Source organism: Cyprinus carpio, chromosome A2 (genome assembly GCF_018340385.1).
Source record: "Cyprinus carpio isolate SPL01 chromosome A2, ASM1834038v1, whole genome shotgun sequence".
NCBI classification, from domain to species: Eukaryota; Metazoa; Chordata; class Actinopteri; order Cypriniformes; family Cyprinidae; genus Cyprinus; species Cyprinus carpio.
The window spans coordinates 17,291,669-17,315,350 of record NC_056573.1 but is presented as its reverse complement, the minus strand read 5'-3'; the positions used below and the strand labels follow the sequence as shown (position 1 = coordinate 17,315,350).

The window sequence follows — 23,682 nt, the reverse complement described above, 5'->3', positions numbered from 1 at the left end:
CTCAAAATGTTTTGAGTTTTCTATTTATAAAGAAAACAGCCATTTACTTGGCTAAATAATAGTAATAGCCACAATTATTTGTAACCCAGAACATTACAAATCAGATTCTACTGATGTATATTAGATTGTAGGTTTTCCAGGGCAAATTAAATCTGGCATAAACCTCAAAAACTGTTCCCAAATACGCCCTCTTGGGTGCGCTGGAAGGTCCGCTGGAGCAAATTCTGCAGAAATTTCTTTTAGCACCGGGTTGATTTCCTCCCCACATCTAATAAAAATGTAAAAAAGTTGTTCCTCTTGTCAAACTTGAAGCTCACACTTTAATAGATACTTGCATATTGAAATATTAATAGCTCTGCATTATTGCTTGTCAAAGTCACATCTGATAAAAAGGTTCAGTTCCCCATGGAGCTGGTCCAGCTAAATAGAAATGTGCATTAAATTTAGGGGCCAGTAATTTTAATAAAAATGATGCATGCGGCTCTAAAGTTTCTGATTTTTTTTTACCAGGGAACAATTGCGGCTATAACCCCAGTGAATTAAAATGTGAGTTAATTTTGGTGCATAGTAATAATAACAATAAAGCATTCGAACATATAAATGTATTACAAAAATAAACTATTAAACAGACAAACTTGCATGTTGTCTAAAGCTTTCAATGCTTGTTACTTTCCCTGTGTAATTTTCTAAAAATATAGACTGCAGACAGAAAAGTCTCAGTCGCGACGTGACTTCATTAATCATGTGCGTCGACAAAGAACGGACATACAAGAGGGAGATTTCTGCAATAACATCTAGCAGTATGGTAATTATAGACAGAACATGCAAGTTTTATAAGATGCTCTAGGCATCACAGGTGGGATTATCTGTCGAATGAGAATAAGGGGGAAAAAATAATTCAAAATGGACAATAAAACAATTTCAAATGTAAAACTAGGTGAACTGCTGTTGTCCAGCAACAGCTTATGGCAGATTATTATAATAATAGAGTATAATACAGATAGAAGATGTCTTTAAAAGCCATCTGGAAAATGAGACATAAAATTTGCAGCAAGTATGTTAAGTTTTCTTTTGGTTTTAATAAGTAAGCTATGTGAAGTTGATATCCCATTTCAGGCAAGATAATGAGATATCAAGTTATCAATTAATATAATTAAGAGATGATTTCACATATAATTAATCATAATATGTGGGGCCGAAGGAATTCATCTAGAATGGCTTAAGTATTTTTAGCTTGTTTAAAGCAGAAGTGTGTCATTTCTGTACATGAAGTTTGCCCAAACACTCCCACAACCTGCCCAAGATGCTTGAAGAATCAGAAAAAATGTTATTACATTAATTATTTTATATAATTATAATTAATAATGATTAAAAGTATTGCTTTTTATATATTATAAGTGAAAGCCAGAAGAGCATTCGAGAGAAAGAAAAAAAGAAAAAAAAGGGGTCCATTTGAATATATCTCAGACTTCAGGCTTTTAAAAATAATCAGACTGTTCACAGCCTGTGTGTGATCTCTTAATTTAATGCTGGGAGAAAGGTAGTACTTTGAGTTTCTTGCTGAGGATGGAAACACACAACTGGGAGATTTTAAGAGAGGTAATCCTAATCATGATTCTGCAAAGTCTTAATGAGAACAAAGGGCACTAAAAAAATCATTAAAAACAGCTCAAAGCACACTGGGAAGGAATGGAAGTGAAACTGGTTAAGGCTGGAACCCAGAGGAGAGGGAAAGTAATTAGGAATGCGCACATGTTTTTAGGTAGAAAGTCTCATGATGATAAGACACTATAATGCTAGGATAATGTACACAAGATATGGAGGAGGAAGTAGGCATGGGTATTTTGAATGATCTCTAAAAGCCTGTGTATAGTATATTTAATTAAGATGTCAACAAAATGTTTGCATAATTTACTTTCTTAATTTTTTTGCACTACAAACACTATGGTACACAGATATGGACTGCTGCTCAACAAGCTAGAGAGTTTGGCAGCAATGTCATAGGGAGTTTCTGCAGCACGGCCTTGAGCGCAACATCCAGTGGTTAACCCACACTCCGTGTACTGTTTTTGAAGAACGCACTGTGTAAACCACTATATATGTGTGTGTGCGTGTACAAAATTCAGAAATGTGCAGAAAAGTTTGGGTTGTCAGAATTTGTATGCCTCCCTTTCATTTTCTATGTAGACGTTCTGATATTCTCTGTATCTATCCAAGATACCAAAAGCAACTGACTACAAACACCCTAGATATGCCACAGCAACTATCCAAAACAATCAATCCACCCACCTACGAACAGCAAATACTTTTACAAACAGTAAGCTTTTAGAATTATTTTAAACATAAACAGCAAGACAAAATCTAGGTTTGTCTTGACAAACTTTACCTGTCATCTTAATTTGTACTTTTCCAATAACACTGAATGGAGGTGCTTAAATTTAAAGCTCTAAATACTAAAAGAATGTTCACAAATGTAACAAATTTCTGTTATTACTAGATAGAAAGAAAGAGGGAATATACAGATACATTTGTGTGGCAATCATAAAACTGGCACAAAAATAACACTAATGTATTTTTGTAAATGGCACTGTAACATGTCAATTACTGCTTGGGGAGGTGCCGATTCGGCTTGCAACATGCCAGATGCTACATCTCAAAAGACTATGTATAATTAAAATGATGAGCACGGACATGCAGTTGGCTTCCAAATACGCAGTACCAAACTAGGATGAACTAAAAGCTAAATTATGCTGACAACTGACAAGCGCAACAGACTGGTATTTTGAGATGGAACTGACTGGAATTAACAAATTATTTCACTGTCATATCTGTGTGTTTAACAGATATAGAGATACGTGTTAGCATTAAAAAAAAAAAAAAAAACCAAAAAAAAACCAAGAAAACATGGGGGAGAAAAAGATGCTTAGGGTTAAAAAAAAACGATGTTTTGTTTTTGAGAAGGTGTTAATTTTGTCTCTATCAAAAACAAAAGTAAAGATATTTTGAAAGTCACTGGGCTCCGAACAATACTGGACCCCACTGACTTTCATTGTTTGAACAAAAGACACTGAAATATGAGAAAATGTTAAAAGAATATTTATGTTTGAATGAAGTGCTCTTTATATACACCAAATTAAGACTTTTGCCAAAACACTAAATTGAACTGAATTGATAATCAGAATTTTTAATATAATCTCAAACTGTTTACTTCAAACACTTTCATGTATAGATGATCTCGGCTTAGAAAAGCAAGCTCAACAAATCTGTTCTCTAAATTTCTTCATAAAAGAAAGGAAACATCCAGCTGCACACCCTTGCTGCAATACAGCGCTTTCAAAATGGCATGCTCGTCTGTCTGAGAACACCATTAACATAAAAAGCATTAAACAGGAGCTAATAAATGCGTTGGCTTTTGGGCAGATTGTCACAGGAAATGTGTTGCACCTCACGTTCAAGATTAAACAGCATGAAAATGTAACCATGCCTTTCAGATACGAGTCGGATCGTACCACACAGCTGCTGTGTGACAACCCAGACTTGTGGGTAGTAACTTTTGGTGAAGTGCCAAAGGAAACACAAGCCCTTGTGTAAGTTTAAAACAGAATAATAAACAACTTCAACCTCTCTGGATGGGTTTTATCTGGTAGTTGTTCTTTATCTGGCAGAGTTACCTCTGTAAGCACTGTATATGTTTAATTCCTCCTGAATTTATTGAGTGTACATTGCATGCAGTTGATGTAATATGAAAATATAAATCATTTGCCATTTTACATCTCACTTTCTCTTTGACAGAAGACTCTGGGAGAATTCATTAAACAGTTCTAAAAAAAAAAAAATCGTGCAAAAAAACAAACAAAAAAAAAAAAAAACCAACAACACCACCTTCTGTCTTGGCACTCACAATTAATTAAACATGGCACTAAATATGTTAAAATGTAACTCTAATATTTAAAGTCACTGTCTTTCTTTTCAGTGCAAATACCCTTCTTATAAACAATATGCAGAAAATTTCCTATTTGTGCTACTACTGCAAAGTGGCAAAGCATTTCTTTTGAAAAAAAAGATAATTGAAAGATAGAAAAGATAATTATAACTTGGCATATACACTACTGCTCAAAAGTTTAGAATCGGTAATGTTTTTTTCTAATTTTTTTAAAAGAAGAATCTTATGCTCACCAAGGTTGCATTTCTTTGATCAAAAAATTATTTGTTATTAATTAATTATTTGTATACTTATAATATATATGTGTGTGTATTTTGAAATGTAATTCATTCCTTCGAAGGTAAAGCTGAATTTCTGGTCTTCAGTGTCACAAAGATTCTTCAGATCCATCAGAAACTATACTACTGTGTTGATTTGGCGCTCAAGAAACATTTCTTTGTATAATCACAGTCTAAAACAGTTGTACAGCTTAACATTTTTGTGGAAACAATGATACATTTCAGTTTCATTGATGAATCGAAAGTTCAAAAGAGCAGTATTTATTTGAAATGAAAATCTTTCATCTGTCACTGTTGACCAATTTAATGTTTCCTCGCTGAATAAATGTATTAATCACTTAAAATAAATGAATAAACAAATAATAATAGTAACGTACTGAACTCAAACTTAAATAGCAATCAGGAAATCACACCAGATGGTAGAAGTCTGCTTAATCCTTCATATCTGAACATTCACAACCAACTTGTGTGCAAATTGTGTTGAGGTGTTCAGAACATATTCTGTGTGTATTGTGCAACTTTAACAGGTTTGATATTTTTTTTTATTTTTAGTAAATCAGGACCTAAAACAGCAGAAACACTGCATACAAATAAATGGCAATATTAGTGAATACTATTTATTGTTATTGAATTCACCAAACATTTCATTTCCTGCCACTGCTCCTTCCGAGCAACACAATTTCGACTATTTCCTTGGGTCTGAAATTAATTGTCAAAGCCCTACGATACTCTACGAAGGATTAATGAACTTGCCGTGCCCTCCTTTTGTTCAACTGAAGATCTAGTAGCTATAGCTGGCCAAATTAAGCCCTATTAAACCAAACTTGCTTACGGTCACTTTTAATTTGCTCCTCGCCATTCCACATAATTAGAGCTCGCCCAGGCCCAGGCCTCTCAAAAGGCGGAGAGAACTGCACAGAGAGTAAATCCTGAAGCATGGCTAGTTGTGCTTTTCAAAGGCTGTCTAAACCCAACGTCTCTCCGGGTGCCTCCAAATGAGATCAGAGCTTTTGAGATTTGGCTTCTTGATAATATTAACTCTCCTCCCACTATTTCTCCATCAGTCAGGCCTCCCACCTCCCATACCGCACCAATCAAATCATGTGGAGTAAATGGATAAACTGCTGCAGGACACTGTGTCTGTAAGTGTCCGTGTTTAATTTCAGGGCCATCAATGACTTTGCATGGTGACCTTTAGGTTGAGCTGACCACAGTGCACAACACAGTGCTCTTTTAATTAGAGGAATCTTCAAAGTGTCTTTGTGTGTAACTAGATAGAAATTCTGCTGTGCTGTATTTCACAGGAATTGCGCTTTTATTAAATTAGCCTTGATGATTGGATAGTGTGACTGCAGTGCTTTTAAGAACTACAGAACTATATTTCAGACAAATACTGTGTATACAGCAGACTTCACAGACTATACTGAACATACGGTTTATGCTATCAATAGTGTAGCGAAGAAAAAAAAAAAAAAAACAAGTTCTGTTTGGTTTTTGGGCCATACAAGAAAAGTCCTTTTTTTTTCCTTCAAAAGAAAGAAGTGCACAGAGGTTTAAAACAACACGAGGGTGAGTAAATGGTGACAGAATTTTCTTGTTTCTCATTTTTGGGTGAAGTATCCCTTTAACTTTACTTAATTATAAACTGTTTGTTGTCCTATGTGGAATTATATGAATGATATATGTATGATGAATTATATACATATAATTATATACATTATATACATTCACTAGGTTGCTTGGCTAAATAAATAAATAATTCTAGATTATGAATTATATATTTATGTACTAGGTTGCTTGGCTAAATAAATAAATAAATAATTCCGCATTAAGAGTTACAGGCTAACGAAATGAAATACTTGGTGGAAAGAATTAAATTCACTTTGTTTGTTAGCACAATAGATATTGTTCCAAAACAGCATGAGAGAGACTGTTCCAACAAAAACAACAATTCACTAAAACATGTAGTGGGTGAAAAAGAAACTCTGCACAAACCAAGAATCCCTTAGTTAAGGCCATCTTCTTGCACTGGCACATATTTAAACATATGTTTAAGGCATACTGGTACATGCATACATGTTACAACTAAATTGTGTATAGTGATTATTAATAAATAAAAGTATTAGAGTTTTATAATATTAGTATTCCCACCATTACAGAAAAACCACTTAAGTCTGTTAAGATCACTGTAACATACAGTACAGGCTCCAGTGGAGTATAATTCATATTTCCGAACTGGACATAGGAACTTCTGATTTTACCTCATTTCACATTATCAGCACGATATTGCTATTAAAAATGGGTAAAAATAAGTCATCTGTGACCCTTAGCACTGGTAAAATCAAGCACATAGTAAATGTTCACCTGAAGGAAGCCTTAAGGATCTGTCCTGATGTAATCTCTTTGGTGTGGTTATTGTAGCCGTAGAAGAGGTCCCCAAACACAGTCTGGTTGGCCGGGATGTCAGCTGTGTCCCCGCAGTCCACTCCCTCAGTGCAGGCTTCTGACAGCGGCTGACATGAGCGACCGTCTGCTCCTCTCTTATAATCTTCAATACACCTTCAAACATATGGCAATGAGAAAAAGATATGAGCTAAAGGAAGAGAAGAAAGAAGAGTAGACGTCTGCCAAATAAGATTATGCTTGCCACTATCAGTCAAATGTTCAGATGCACCAAAATGCAGTGGCATTTATAGCATTATGAATTCCTAGTGTGTTATTTGTCCCATAGGTCTATTTTTACTTTATTTTATTTTTATTTATTTGTTTATTTTCATTGCTTAATGAAACAGAGCAATGTGAAGTACTAGTTCAGCATTCAAAACTACCTAGCGATACAGGTAATGATCTCACAGCAAAGCATCTGTCAAGAATTTAAGATTGGCAATTCTTTTTATTTACTGCAAAACAGTATCATTCTAATAGTGTGACAGCTCACAGGAGTCGTTTATATTTCTGGGACTTTGAAACTAAGCTGTCACGTCTACTCTGTACTATATGAGCAATAGAGAGAAAGCGGTGTCAGTGCATAAAAGCTCAGTCTCACTTCTCTTGGTAACACACTACTGTTTTACAGGAAACTGTCATCAGCGTAGGTGAGACACATCCTCTTGGTTGAACATTCGTAACACAGACAACGATTTAAGTGGCTTCAGATTGCCTGTCACATTATCAGGATCTCCAGTGAAAAAGAAAATTATGCACATTTGCCAACTTTAGTCGAAGCTACATGCCTACAGCTGCGAATGATCTCTGAGACTCTGAATAGGTCAGGAAAAAGGTTGTGTTAGCAGGAAATAAGATGGCTATTTATTCCGCATGGGTCATATTCTGTACAGCTGGCACATAAAAGTCTGGAAGTTAAAGGAATGGTTAATGTTATGTGGTGCATGTAACAGCAATTCCACCAAGACAAGACAGGACAGAGAAATAGCATTTGAGCTGAGTTCTCTTAAAAAATAATATACTTTCAGTCTTCAAAAATAGCAGGTAATAGACATTCAGTCTTCAAAAATATCAGGTAGCAAAGACATACAGTCGTGGCCAAAAGTATTGGCAGTGACATAAATTTTGTGTTTTGCTAAATTTGCTACTTAAGTTGTTGTGGTGTTCATTCACAATGTGTCTAGATTAAGTCACTGCCAATACTTGTAGAAACAATGTGAATGAACACCTCAACAGCTTAATTAGCAAATTTAGCAAAACTCGAAATTTATGTCACTACCAATACATTTGGCCATGACTGTATAAAGCACATACCCTGCTGTTTGTTTGTTTGTTTTTGTTTTTAAAGCATGACTGTGATCATGGAAAAAATGCCTAAAAATAGTATTTTATCATAAAGTTTTTATGTGTGTACAAAGTGTGTAATCTCACCCGCAGAACATCAGGATGTTGTAGAGAGTAGGGTCCTCCTCCAAAGGTGCCAGCTGCTGAAGGCACAGCTGTTCACAGCCCCCATTAAAGCCGTCAGAGCAGTCAATGCCAATGTGGTGGTCATAGCAACCGGTGCCATCCTTCATTGGGCTCAAACCAGGAGGACACTGAGGAAAAAAAAAAAAAGTATAATAAATAAAAATTACTTTTACACATTCTCTGATCTTTCATAATTTCCCTTTATCTTTGGTATATGGCAATTTCAGCATACATGGCTGGATCACAGCCATAAGCAATAATAAATAAGATGCTTATGGAGTTGCCGTGTGTTACTATTGTGTACTATTGTGTCTTTGGATTTCCATGTAAATTGTGTTTAAGACTTGAAATCTTGTTTTTGCTATATATTATAGTGTATATATACTTTTTGTAAAAAAAATTAAATCGCCAGTTTTCCAGTATCAACAGGATTTCAGGAGTACCATTAGACATGATGTACAGTAGGTAGTAGGACAGATAAAAAAAAAATCTTCTACAAGTTGTAAATAAAACAAAAATAATTGCAGTAGTCGTGGCCAAAAGTATTGGTAGTGACATGAATTTTGTGTTTTGCTAAATTTGCTACTTAAGTTGCTGTGGTGTTCAATCACATTGTTTCTACAAGTATTGGCAGTGACATAATCTAGAAACAATGTGAAATGAACATCAAAACAGTTTAAGTAGCAAATTTAGCAAAACACAAAATTTGTCACTGCCAATACTTTTGACCACGACTGTTTGTTTTACAAGTAAATGCTATTTCAGTCTTTGTGTTACTTGTCATTTCTTTGTAAGTTTACTAGCAATTTCTGAGTGAAAATTGTTTCTACACCATTATTTTTTCATATTATATATGTGTGTGTGTGTGTGTGTAACATGTTCATTTTAAAAATGATATTCCCGAACACTGAAGTTACGCTACCTTCCCAACTTCATGCCTGTTTTCTCTGTCTTTTCCCCCAAGCTAGTGATGCCAAGTTCACACAAAGTTTTCTGTCAGCTTTTGGCTTCAAAGGGGATTTGACAGGTTGATTTTTACCTGCCTGGAAAATGGGATAAAATGTGCCTTCACAACTTAAGTTATAAGCTTCATATTGTCTTTCTTGCGGCAGGTGCCCTTCAGTAGATTCAAGATGCTTACATGAAATAGCCTGCAACAGTTGAGAAAGATTTTCCTGCAAAAGAACTGCTTCCTAGGAAGATATATTTTGTAATGGGAAAACAAAACAATTTAATTTCTTCAGTATTTTGGTTAGAGTGAAATTTCTACAAAAGGACAAGCTTCTCTACAATTAGTTCTTCTCTTTTCAAAATCATTAGAATGAGAGGTTGAAAGGGCATAATTTTCGATCACAATGGGCGTTGATTCAATAATTAAGCAACTTTTATAATAGAATGCATTAAGAGAAAGTAAAGTTGTATACAAAATGAAACTAAAGACTCTTTTTTCCTATCTTACAATTAAATTGCTAATACTTTTGGGCTATTAATACAAGGTTCTTGAGGGAGTAAAAAGGAAATGACAAATAAGTCCATCACAGCATGAGATACACCTTGCCATCCCGCTTTCTCAGTTTTCTGACCGCCAACTTTTCACTTGACCTCATTCGTGTTAGGGATCAAAGCCCAGATGTTGGTAATGCATCTTAGTAGCACATCTTGTCCCTGGATGCATCTGTATTGATTATGTCAGTTAGCTACAGCTGACAAGACACCTGATTTATTACCAGCAATGTAGAGAGCGCAGGGCACCGAGTCTCTTAACTCATCTGTGGCAGATTCCTAAAATCACAAAAGTCCCAGTTTTGATCAGCTGAACAAGGACATTACTGAGGAAAGGGGGAGGGTTGTTCAACAGAAAACATTTTTCACATCATTTACCGTCCTCATTTGCCATTATGGCAGAGCTTTAAAGGTGCACCATGCAATAATTCAGTAGTTTTTACTTTATTTATAAATATATTTATATTATAGTTTTGCTTCTAAGTGAGTCAGTTAAGTAAAAAAAAAAAAAAAAAATAAATAAAAAGCAATACTTTTTGATTTTACCACTTGTAAAGTCAGAATTTTATTTCGGATTTCAGTATAGGCTTACCCCCAACCCAAAACCACTTTTTTTTTTTTTTTTTTTTGGCCAAATGAGCAATGTCTTTTACTTTACTTTTACTTTTTGCATATAAAATCCATGACACAAGATTTTTGTACATTTGTACTTATTTTTTTTATTTTTTTTTCTACAGCCTTATTAGTGGGCTAAAATGTGAAATGCCTCAGTGCCAAGATTGATTCTGCCTTCTGTTCCAGTTTTTTCTTTGTGACCATAGATTTAAAAAGAATGGATGAGTCAAAGCATTAGTGTTAGGAAATGGACAATTTATTATAATTATTTAAAATGCACTGCTCAAAATTGAAGAGAATGAGCTTCCAAGGAAAGCGTACATGAAAATGGCTTGAACATAGCTTGTCCAAAGCGCAGAAGAAAAAAAGAAAAGAAAAAAAAAAGGCCAAATTTGTTCTGGAATGCCCTTGCATCCATCTCACATTGAATAATGCAATTCCTAGTTCAATATTATTACAGTCTTCTATCTGAGCTCAAAGCATCCTTGATTGAAAAGCACTTTGTAGCACAGAGGACATAGTGAGACAGTTAATGATGCCAGAGAAGTCATGAAGGTTTTAAATTTAAGATAAACTGAAAAAGCCCTGAACTACTGAGTCTTTTAATCTCATTTCAAAATCGGGATCTAGTCCCACAGCTTTCTGAAGCTTAAGAGAATTGCCCATGTGATTTTGTCATATAGAAACAAATCCCTTTCAGACTGTCAGCTATGCTATGCAAATCTAAAAATTGCAAAAGAGCCAGAAAACAGGGAGAGAACAAAGGAGACAGAACAATTGGCAGATGTGTATATATACTTTTTTTTCTATGTAAGAAAAGGAAAATCCCCCCAAAATGTCACTGTTGCAGATAAAAACAACTGTAATATTGTTCTAAACATGAAACCACAGACATATTGTTGATTATATATAACACAGACATGCACTGCATCTGTAAATCTGAAAACTGGCATGAACAGTTGCTATAGAAACATACACACGCACACACACATATGCACAGACACACACACATCTGGTTTAATCCTTGTGGGGACTCTCCATAGGTGTAATGGTTTCTATAATGTACAAACCATATATTCTATCGCCCTTCCCCAACCGTACACCTAAACCGACACGACACAGAAAACTTTCTGCATTTTTACATTCTTAAAAAAAACTCATTCTGTATGATTTATAAGCTTGTTTCAAGAGTTGGTGTGTAGAGTTGGTGTCCATGATGGCATGAGTCCCCATGAGTCAGTGTGTCCCCAGCGGGATAGAAAAAAACGTGCACACACACACACACACACACACACACACACACACACACACACACACACACACACACACAGACAGAAGAATTCAACATTAACTGGGCTGAATTGTGCCAATGTGGAAGACTGGCAAGTGCTTTGTTTCTTGTCACATAAACCCATGCAGAAAACCACAAGGGATCAGATTTACTGACATACTTTTTAAAACGTCCATCATTGGAATGTGTTACTTTCAAGTGTTATTTTCACCCTGATAATAAAACAACCGATAATAAAACAACAGTTTTCCATTATTCTAAACATGCACTCCATGTTGACTGTTACAGCAATCAGCAAATCAGTGTAATTACAATTCAATAAGCTTAAATAAAAAAAAAATAAAAAAAGTAAATCAAACCAGGTTTCAGAGAGCCACAACTACTGCAACAATTATTTGTACTAGTAACACTACAATAAATGAAGTAAAAAGTTATTATTATTCAACAAATTGGTGTTGCCTTCCTGATGAGGTATCTGCAAATAGAATATTTTTCTTTTTATTCAGTATGCCAGTGCCAGTGCCATATCTAGTTCGCTACATTAGCATGGCCAAGTTTTCCTGTTGGCCTAGTCTGTCCCTATATAGCTGATAGTCACAGAGATGGATACAGTCCGTTAAAACCACCTTTTGATCCTGGAAAAAAAATTAAAAAAAAAAAAAAAAAAAAAACAGTGGCGTTTCCTCCCTGCTGTGCATCTGGATCTCTTTCCAAATTTGAACTCAGGAGACCTTTGCCAAGTACTGACTAGGAACTCAAAAGTGCTTAACAGCCAGAACATGACAGGAGACAGAACAGCTTTTGGGGAGATTGTGAGCAGGCTGTCAAAGAGAGATTGAATGCATCAGTAAGAAACAGAAAACTCTACCTCCAGTGGATGACCTCAACTTAAACTTGCTCTCAGCAGTCAGGTTTGTAACATGTCTGTTGTTTTCTGTGTTAGTTTTCCTTTGACCTTGTTTTCCTTAGATGTATCAATTATGTCATTCTGTTCACCTGTGTTTTAATTATCTCATTAATGTTTAAATACGCTTTGTTCCTTCTAGTCTCTATCCATCTTGGTTTGCATTTATGTTTGGTTGTGTTTTATTAGTTCTCCTGTGTGTTCTACATTAAAACCCTGATTCTTGACATTTTCCCTCATCATTCACTTTTGTGACAACAGAACTGTGACCGTGAAGTTTATACTGTAATTCTACATTATACTATACTGATTTTTTTCCCCCAAAGTATATAAAAAAGCAATATATTTCTACATACACACATATACAATATATGCAGTGTTGCTTGAAAGTTTGTGAACCCTTTAGAGTTTTCTATATTTCTGCATAAATATAACCCAAAATATCATCAAATTCAAATTTTCACACGATTCCTACAAGAGAGACAAAGAGAACCCAATCAAACAAATGAGATGAAAATCCACCAAAATTAGATCCACCAACAAAGAAAACTTCAAAAGTAAGACGTGTAATAGTCTGCGGGGATGCAAAAAACCTCAGGGTAACTTCAAAGCAAGTAAAGGCCTTTCTCACATTGGTTAATGTAAATGTTCATGAGTCAATCTTCAGGAGAACAATAAACAACCATGGTGTGCATAGCAGAGTTGCAAGGAGAAAACCGCAGCTCTCCAAATAGGTTACTGCTGCCCGCCTGCAGTTTGCTAAAGATCATGTGGACGAGCCAGAGTGCTATCAGAGAAATGTTTTGTGGACAGATGAGACCAAAATAAAACTTTTTGGTTTAAATGAGAAGCGTTATGTTTGGAGAAAGAAAAACATTGCATTCCAGCATAAGAACCTTATCCTATCTGTGAAACATGGCGGTGGTAATATCATGGTTTGGGCCTGTTCTGCTCTATATGGCCCAGGGCAGATTGCCATCATTGATAAAACAATGAATTATAAATTAGACCAGCAAATTCTAAAGGAAAATGACAGGACATCTGTCCGAGAAGTAAATCTCAAGAGAAAGTGGGTAATTTTGACCCCAAGCAAACAGGTTTCTACCAAAGAATGGATAAACAAAGAACAAAGACGTTAATGTTTTAGAATGGCCAAGTCAAAGTTGGGACCTTAATCCAATTGAAATATTGTGGAAGGACCTGAAGAAAGCAGGTGATAGGAGGAAACCCACTCACACCACAGAGTTATAAAAATATAATAATAATAATAATCCATCCCTCCATTCTCCAAGTTGCTTAATAAATATATATTAAAAATACATTACTTACAATATTTGGTGAGAAACAAATAATGGTAATGGAGAATGTTTTTTTTAATTCTTTATTAAAAATTATTTAATTCTTTTTTTTAATTCTATTTTTTTTAATAATATAATAATAACAAATATTATAAAAATAATTGTTATTATTATTATTATTATTAATTAAGAGTTTGACATTAAACCGCCATAGAATATATGTGTTGAAATTCATTGCCATTCTGATTTTATACACTACTAACACATACTGTACCAGCATCTGTCAGCATCATCAAAAAGTATGTTGAACACGCCTGGCTGGCTCGCTTAGATCTAAAGAGGAGCCCATTTGTTTTTCATGTGGATGGCTGGATGGACGGTGGGCACCCCTCTGTGTCCCACAAAAGCACTCAACACCTAGTGTGCTGGAGGGAAAGGAACTAATTAATCACATCATCATTTAGTGATTATCAGAGTATTTCCAAACTAGTGCACTGTTCCTCTCCCCAGGAGTGCCATACATCAGCTAGACAGAGCAGACCGGAATGAGCCCGCTCACGCAGACTGCGATATTAAAACACAGAAGCAGCAGTGGCACTGCTGTCCTCAGACAAGGTGTTAATTGATGGGGGGGATGAGGCTCTCTGGGGGGCCTATAGCGAGCACTTTTGATTGGACAGATTGAAGCATCATTTTTATAGCTTCAGTCATCTGTTAATTACAAAACATCAAGCTATGGGCTCAACAGAAGGGTGTGTTATGATAAAGAAGAACAGGATGAATTAAGAGATGAGATTTCTGTAAAATACTGAGGCCATAACATCTGTTTCATTACCAGAAGGTTTGGTGCTGTCTGTCAAGCTTTACCTGAAGGAAAAATATCAGTGCTTGCAAGTTAGTAAAAGTATATATGAAAAATAAATGCAAGACAGAAGTGATCAATCAATTTCAATTCAGTATGCAAATACATGTGAGAAAGATGGCCCCAGCAGAAGAGTGGCATTTAAGTGGCTGCAATGACCTCATCTGTCAGTCATTTCCAAACTCCTCCCACTCATCCTTTCTTGTCAATCTGCAGTGACCTATGAATACCTCCTGCTAATGTTATTATTTTGATTTTGCGGTTACATCGCCATGGGGCATAAATTCTTCTTTACAATTTATTTATTTACTTTAGCCTCTCATGAGTATTACAAGACACAGAAACGCATTGAATTACAGTGTAACGTTTAATATAATCTACAAAATATGATTCGAGGGTCATTTTATTCTTGCATAAAAAACAGCAACAAAGAAATAAAATATTTACAAATACATTTGCATAAGTAAGATCTGTATTAAGTCAGAATAAAATATTACATCAGATTCGCACCATTTGCACACTAAATAAAAACTAATATATCAAGTCTTACACTAATTTAAAGAACTGTGAAGTTGGTAAAACACAACAGAACTAAACAAACTACACAAAACTAAACTAAAAAAATAAAAAAAGATGCATTACAGCCATTGTTACTCAGTATTCAGAAAATACAACCAATGCAAATATCTCTCAAATGAAACAACACGATGGACTGGAACGGGAACAGTTATCCAATAAGGCTCATGTTGGTTATGTACCTGCACAAACACTGATTCACATGTTCATAAACATGAGCAGGAGATCATGAATGAAGTGAGCATCAGAAAGATGGATGAGAAACAGCACTTTTCATAAACCCTGGCTGAAACAATCCTCCCATCAGCAGGGCCAGCCAAACACACTAATCATGGTGCATGCCAGAGTGAGAAATCAAACACTTTAAGCATACCTCAGCCAGATGGTGAGTGAAATCAGAGCCCCTGGCTCATTTCATGGCTGCTTAACAGCCACAAGTGAGGACAAGAGAGTGAGTGTGATGTAAAGAAAAAAAAGAAATGGAAGAAACAAACACGATTTTTCATGGTAAGTGAAATAAACTCCTTCGGGCAGACAAAGAAGGCCTAACTTATAAAAGTAAATGCTTTTTATAGAAGCCGAGTACAAAACGGTGTTCTTTCTTCAAATTTGCATAAACATTGTAAAGTTTATGACGATACAGGTTGTTAGATCGAATAGAAATGGCTTTTTTATCTCTTTTTTTGAGTCTATGACAGAATGTAAACAAGTAAACAGAGAAGTCTGTATCAAACGAGAGATAACAAAACAGCTGGAAGAGGTAAGAAAAGAAATGGATTCCAAAGGGTGACAAACATACAAAAATTAATATTATTCATGTACAAACTTGTACGCAAATTTGGCAATATGAGATTTCTACCACTGGAGCAATTGTAATATGAATATAAAACTAACAATATATGGACTTCTCAATTCTCTTCATTTGGTGGATTTTCTCAACTTATATTTAATATATGCAATTAATTTAATTAATTAACATAATATAATTCATTTGTTTATTTATTTTTAACAGCCCCCAAAAAATAAGACAGGTAACAACAACTCACCACACAGCCAGTGGAGTCCAGTTTGCGATCAGAGATGCAACGGAAATTTCGGCTGCAGCCTCCATTGTCTTTTGAACAGTCGCGCACCGGGCCAAAAGAGTCGAGCAGCACTTCCAGACTGTCGAAGGATGAAGAAATCATCAGCTCCTCCCTGATGAACAATGACGCACAGAAAACTCAGTTAGTAATGGCAGGTCAATACTGCAGACAACCTCTAGCATCTTTAGTCATTATTAGGACAAGGCATGATTATAGTCTGCTTGTTTACTATATTATATTCACTTTATTCAAAACAAATTACATAAATATATCAAGAACTGGATACCAAAGAGGCAAGTATTGTGAAGTTGAAAATGACTATTGTGTTTTCCCTAAGCTACTATAAATCCAGCTAAAGGGAAAAGCTTTCCAAAGCAGCAAAAGTAAACAACAGCACTGATGGCTAAACCTTGAACAGATGAACTCCATTGCTCTGACTTGGTTTTAGCTGTGTGGCTGGAAAATTGTATTGGGTGATATTTATTTTTTTCCGTTTCTGAAGCACTTGAAACATCCAAATATTTATCATTACTATGAAATATGAATGGGCAGTGGTCATGATGAAGGAGCAAACCAGTGACCTTTTATTGTCTAATATATTTTAAGAGTATGAAATCACCAGGCTGCAGGAGAAGTGGAGTGCTGTGATAAATGGATTCATAGTTCTGCTACTGTGATTTCGGCTTCAAGACAGAAATACTGCCTTTATGTTCCAAGTTTTGTTTTTCTTATTATTTTGTTATGAAGTGGCTGATGATTCTTGTCTCAAAGCCAAGTGGAGACATGGTCTGTCAGTGTTTAAAAAAATATGCAAATGGAAATCAAATGAGTGCATGTATAAATATAAAAACAAAGAGAGACAGAGAAAAAAGCAATTGGAGGCTACACTTTCAGGCATTGTCCTGAAAACTTAAACTGATAATAATAATAATTTGTATCATACTATTTTATGTTTACTCATAAAGTAATAAACAATTGCATTTCAGTTTTTCATGACCTTTTCCACTTCTCTCCACCATTAAATTATTTAACTGTCTAATGTTGCTGCTGTTAGTTTGCTTAATTCTTCAGATTCATAAAACAGTCTGTGCTGAAATGTGTCACTTATAATGTTAAGGTCCGAATTAAATGCATGGGAACATTGTTGACATTGTTAAAAATAAAGAATGGAATAAAAGTATCTATCCTGGTAAAAAAAAAAAAGATCAATGATTCCTCATAAGGCTTATTTAAAAAGAAATTAATCCATTAAACATTAATAACATTTTTCAGCATCACAACCACTGGAGATTCTCAGTAAATAACCATCTTACTTAATAAAGAACACTGCAGAATTCACCTCAGGTTCCCACTCCCACCAATCTTAGCAAAATACTAGGAGTACAACAGAAGGCAGACCTTTTAAAGCCATGATGTGATGGTCGCTGGGGGAAGATGTTATCGTAATAAGGCAGAATATATAATGACTCCCGGTTCCACGGTAATGAGGGCACTTTGAACAAATTGAGACAAATCTACCTCTGCGAACAAAGCATCTCAATTGGCAGGGCTTAGAACAGAAAGTCTGTGGAAGCTCTAATTAGTAGCTTAACTCCAAATACAAAGCAAGCATTTTCAGACTAGACACTGCAAAAGTGCAGCCTTTTCTTATTCTTTTCAACAGCGGCAAGAAGTAATTAAAATGAACCTTCACTTAAGACTCTAATAATGAAGGCCATCCAAATAGTAGAAGATTCATTCTTTGACAAATGTGATACATAATACTTTTTAAACAAAAGCTAAGACACTAATCAGTCATTATCTCTGATACTGGTCTAAAGCCTTCATTGTAACTGAAGATGTTGCACAATAATAATAATAATTTTGTTAAATTTTGCTTTTGTACAACAGCTCAATAAACAAGAAGTTAATATTGAGTAACGTATATTTTTGACTTGAATATTTTAGTATTGCTTTGTCTGTTTTTCCTCCACCAACAAAAATAGTTCTAAATAGTTCTTGAATAATTGCTGAGTGAATAATTAAATGATTTGTGTGTTCCTACAGTAAATGATTCAGTGTTATAAATGAATAATTTCATAGAATGAATCAATGACTCACTTGTTTCATTCCTGAATGAATCACTGTGTTCGAACGAATCGCCTGACTTAATGATTCACCTACTAGTGTAACTATGTAACCTGCAGAAAGATTCAGTTGATGCACATTACTTCGACTGTACATTAGTCTGTCAGTTGTGTCATTGTACATTACATTTTAATTTTAATAAATATATTTTAATCTATGAGACACAATGAAACTGATTCTTAACATCTGAGCTTTAGCTTTATTGTATTTTTGTTTTAGAGACATTTTCAATTTCAAACGATATTTGGCAGGCCCCCTGTGGTCTTGCTGCAGATCATCACCTATGGTCGTGGACCCCTGGTGAACAATTCTGCTGTAACATAAATGCAATGACCTTCCAAACGTCTCCTTTATAGACACCAATACAGAGTCTACACTGTATTCTCTCTAAACTGATTGTTCTATGCAGTTCCAAGATTGCTTTTCTCTGGATCAGATTATGCTGCTGGAAGTAGAAGCAGTGTACTGATTCACTTGCACAACAGTAGTGATATGTGTTTGCTGTGCTTGAAATGAACAGATATTACTGTATGATGTCCAAAGTCGACAGCTATGGGTAATTTTCCAAACAAGCAGTCTCTGACTGGTGCAGGGAATTGCAGTCCATAGACATTCAAAATATCATAAAAAACATGTTATTATGCTAATATTTAATTCTCTAAGGAATAATTACAGCTTTAACCGTGTTCAAAGATGATCAGTGCAAGTAATGGCGCTTAAATATATAATTTCCCTCTACTTTCACAAGTAGGCTATGCCTTAATTCCAACCAATGAGCCAGTCAAATTATTTAATAGCTTATATTAACTTTATTGGAGTTATAAAAGTTTTTTTTTTTTTTTTTATTACTTCAGTAGGGTTAATGGTACCCCTATGGGTTTTGCATGACTCAATTAAATAGCCCTTAAATGGGATAGTTCATCACGACATTAAAATTATTTCATCATTTACATTATTTACTTTCATAATTTTATCTTATGTTACATACTGATGCCATTTTCATATTTGGGTGAATTATCCTTTTAAAGATCAGCAGTACATTATCTCTTTGTCGAATGTTTATTAACATGGTATGAGTTACTTCAAAATATTCAAGTGCTCTGAAAAACACTTGGAATTGAGGCAATATTCAGCAAGCCCAGGGCCAAGGGACCACATGACCTGCCAAATTTTGTACGATGGACCCTGTGAAGCTAGCCACTCTGTGGGAGATCAGTAGGACACACTTAGACCTTTCAAAGGAATAAAAACTAAGATAGAGGAAAGAAAAGTTCACTTTCCACCACATATATATTGGTATTTATGCATATAGTTAAGTAACACCTCCATGAACGTGTCTTTAAAAACAAATTCTGAGGAAATACAATAACAGCCAAATGAACAACAATGGAAATAAACAAGTACTGTATGTAAGTGTGTGTGTGTGTGTGTGTGTGTGTGTGTGTGTGTGTGTGTGTGTGTGTGTGTTTTTTTTTTTTTTTTTTTTTTTTTATATAGTGTGTGTGTGTGTGTGTGTGTGTGTGTGTGTGTGTGTGTGTGTGTTATATGGACACTAAGTTAATTAGAGACAGGAATTACTGACTACATTCAACTTTAACAGGTAAGGCCTCTTCTAATTAACATCAGACAGTGAATATACTTTTTTTTCTGAGGATAACAGCAGCATGCTTTATAGGTTATATCCAACTTTATTATTTCTTATGAACAAAACCATATCTATAATTGAATTTCCAAAAGTAACTTCATTTTACTGCCTTTAAGGCCCTGAGCACTGAAATGTTTAAAAGTTCCTTTAAGCAGCAGCTACCATGATAATTTAATGTGAGACTAATCACAAGATTAATCAATTTTAAGTTAAAAACAAATTAATCAAATCAGCATGTGCCCTTTGGCAATGCATTAAGGCCACTGTGAGGTCTGAAAATGTCAAGCCACATCATTTTTGAGGCTTTACAAAAAATAAATAAATAAATAAATACAAAAAACACAAGTTACCTCATTTGGTCAGACACTTTAATGAGATGCAGTTCAATAAAGAGGCTCAGTGGAATCCTTTCCTAGTAAATCATCCTCATATTTGACAGCTCACAGTTGACTATAATGTCAGGTATAGAGGCTAAATTAAATCAATAGATGCTACGCAATTATATTCATTAGTGAAAAGAAGAATCTCAATAGGATTTCAACTAAAGATACAACTAAAAGGTTAGGATGACATAACTGACACAACTGGATCTTGACACCATTGTTTTAGAGCCTTATTTAACTCACAAAGCCTTTAAATGTATCCACATAATGGATTTAGTTAAAGACACTGAAAACACAGAAGCTACTTAAAAGTCTGGAACCACAGACACTGAACAGACATGTTGCTGTAATTCACTGTAATTGTCTAGTCAACTTAAAGACACACCCAAGATATCCAAGATCAGTAATATTTAATTTGTCAAGCTCAGTTGCCTTTGAGGTTTTCCATAGTGTTTAGTTTAAGTTTTTTTTTTTTTTTTTTTTTTAAAGTTTAGTTAAACTCTATCTACAGTATAATGAAGTGTTTTCTATCAAGTGCATGTAATGTCTGTCAGAAATCCACATTTATATATCATTATCTTTGACAATTCCTTGTGAAATATGGCATTAATGAATAATAATAAAAAAAAGGAAAATGCATACGGTTCAACTTTAATTTAAGCATTGAATTTGGCTAACTGCATCCTAAGAGGAACCCTTTGCTAGGCTCTGCCCACCTTGGTAACTGTTACTCTCTCAAATAAGCTTTAAAGCACATCCCATAGAAATCAAACAGATTTACATGAACAGTGCAGTTTTAAAAGTGGTGAAAATGTATTCAATATTGTGCCAATGCAGTTATTCTTTAAAAACACTGTCAAATAACACAGAGAAAACATTTATAAAACATACTTACTGTGGTAGCTACAGAATGAACTCTTTAACCCTATTTTGACCTTGCTGTAATTCACTGTATATATATACACACACACACACACACACACACACACACACAAAGCAATATATATATATATATATATATATATATATATATATATATATATATATATATAATATATATATATATATATATATATATATATATATAATATATATAATATATATATATATATATATATATATATATATATATATATATATATATATATATATATATATATATATATATATATAAAGCATGTATGATAAAATGGTGAATGGCAACAGTTGCTAATTCAGGTAACATTTTTTAAGACTGCATTATCATACATTAATCTGACGGCTGGAAGGCTGCTCAAGGATTGGTCCAAACCATTTTAAAATAAGCCCTAATGATTATTTAATTTGCCCTTGAAATGTTTAGGCAGAATATGAACTAATGCATCTCAGTATGTCATAGTGTTCAGCTATTCTTCTTTGTAACAAGCTTGAAACAAAATTGAAAATGTCATCTCCTACCTGACATCCACTGCGTCCTCCATGACAGTCATATCTGTCTTGCACTTAGCAGAGGGGTTGATGGCCAGCTCAGCTGGAGGAATGACAAAGCTTTTGCTAAGTGGCAGCCACATGCCTTCTCCAAGAGTGTATGTGAATCTGAAACAAAAAAGTCAAAGTGAATATTTCAGAAATGTTTTCTCTGCCAAAAAAACAAAAACAAAACAATTTCCATCATTCAGCCTGTTTCAGGCTGCTCCATTGTGAGACAAGCTACATTGTGAGACAAGAAAACTGGTATCTGAATGACAGTAGTTTTACAATTTAAAACAAAAAGAAAGTCCATGAGGGTTAAATTGAAATTCTGGGAAGGAATCTAAAAATAGTAATGTCCAGGGTTACAATGAATGACACATTTTCACATTTAAAAAAGAGAAATGTTAGTGTTCATATTTGCAGAACGATTTCTGACAAGAAAAAAATCCATACCTGTACATCCTCATGAGAGACTCCCACATGTATCTAAAGACTTTTATGCATTTGGTTTATTGTATCCGCCTCTGCACAGTTGAGCAAGACTTTAAAAAATAATATATTTTCTTACTGATCCATCTAAAGGTTCAAACTGATTGTTGAAAGAAGAAGAAGAAAAAAAAAAGCTTCCTAACTTCTGCTCTTATCCCCTGCAAATACAAATATATCTGCATTTTTCAGTTTGACCCCCTCACTCTGGAACGGTAGCACATTTTAAAAAACATTACTGGAATGCTTATCTGACCTTGCAAAACTCCCCCCACACCCCCCTGGTTTTAGTGTTGAGAGACGTCCAGGCAGATAAGATCAACTTGTGGGTGGATTTCCATAGAGGACTATAAAAAACAAAGCAAATGAGCATTGTAAAATAATGCCCAGAACAGAAGGTCCAAAGAGTTTGTAGGAGTAATTGAAAACTGGCATACAGTATCTGCAAGCTAGCTCTGTTTTACGTCAATTTGAAGTCCTGAGGTTTTTGACTTAGTGCCATAACACTCAATAAATAAATGCAGTTCTGTCCAGCACTGACTTGCATGCAATGGAAAAAGTCTCTAAGACTGGTCACAATGTCTAATGTGAGGAGCAAGGAACGCGGAGACGAGGGATAATCTCAAACAACAGTCTTTAATAAACATCCAAAGGGAAACACAGGCAGGCAGGAGACAAACGTAGCACCACTAGACATTTAACACTGGACCAAGGAACCATAGGACAGACAATACTTTAAATACTAAACTAAACGAGGGTAATAGACGAGACACACCTGAATCAAATGAACACAATCAAACAAGGGAGAAACTGGGTCACAGGGAGCACATTGGGAGCAAAACACACAGACAGACAGTCATGAGTATGAGCATGATTTATTTCTTTATTTGATATTTCTGTGAAGAATAGCCAGGATGCACTTGAATGATTCATTGATTCAGTAACTCACTGATTCATTTCTTCATTCATTTATTTTCCCCTCAGTAAATCAACTATCATTTTATTCCACCCATGCATCTCAAAAAGGCAGCATTTATACAGTATGAGCTAAACAATCACCTCAGTAATTCTATTTGCATAAGATGCATTATGCAAACAAAAATACTGTCTCATTACATTATTGGAAGCACTTTTAGTTTTCCAGCATTCAAAGATGTGATTTAAACCTACACTGTAAAAATAAAATGCCATTTTATCATTAGTCACACATAGCCAACTAAGAACAGTGAATTGTGATGAATCTACATAAAAACACTTGTTAGACTGTCAATATTCATCCAAATGTTGTCCAAACTAGGCTAACTGAGGCAAACTGTTTT

General features: G+C 34.8%; 1 protein-coding gene across 4 annotated transcripts in view; it reads right to left on the bottom strand.

The window, feature by feature from the left end:
* astn1 (astrotactin 1) overlaps positions 1–23,682 on the bottom strand; it is a 584,917-nt gene that overhangs the window by 81,319 nt on the left and 479,916 nt on the right. For all 4 annotated transcript variants that reach the window (XM_042775911.1, XM_042775908.1, XM_042775915.1 and 1 more), the window contains 4 exons: positions 21,863–22,000; positions 16,232–16,382; positions 8,098–8,264; positions 6,586–6,780 (listed from right to left, as the gene is read on the bottom strand). In XM_042775911.1, the coding sequence (XP_042631845.1) occupies positions 6,586–6,780; positions 8,098–8,264; positions 16,232–16,382; positions 21,863–22,000 (651 nt within the window). The remainder of the gene's footprint in view (positions 1–6,585; positions 6,781–8,097; positions 8,265–16,231; positions 16,383–21,862; positions 22,001–23,682) is intronic.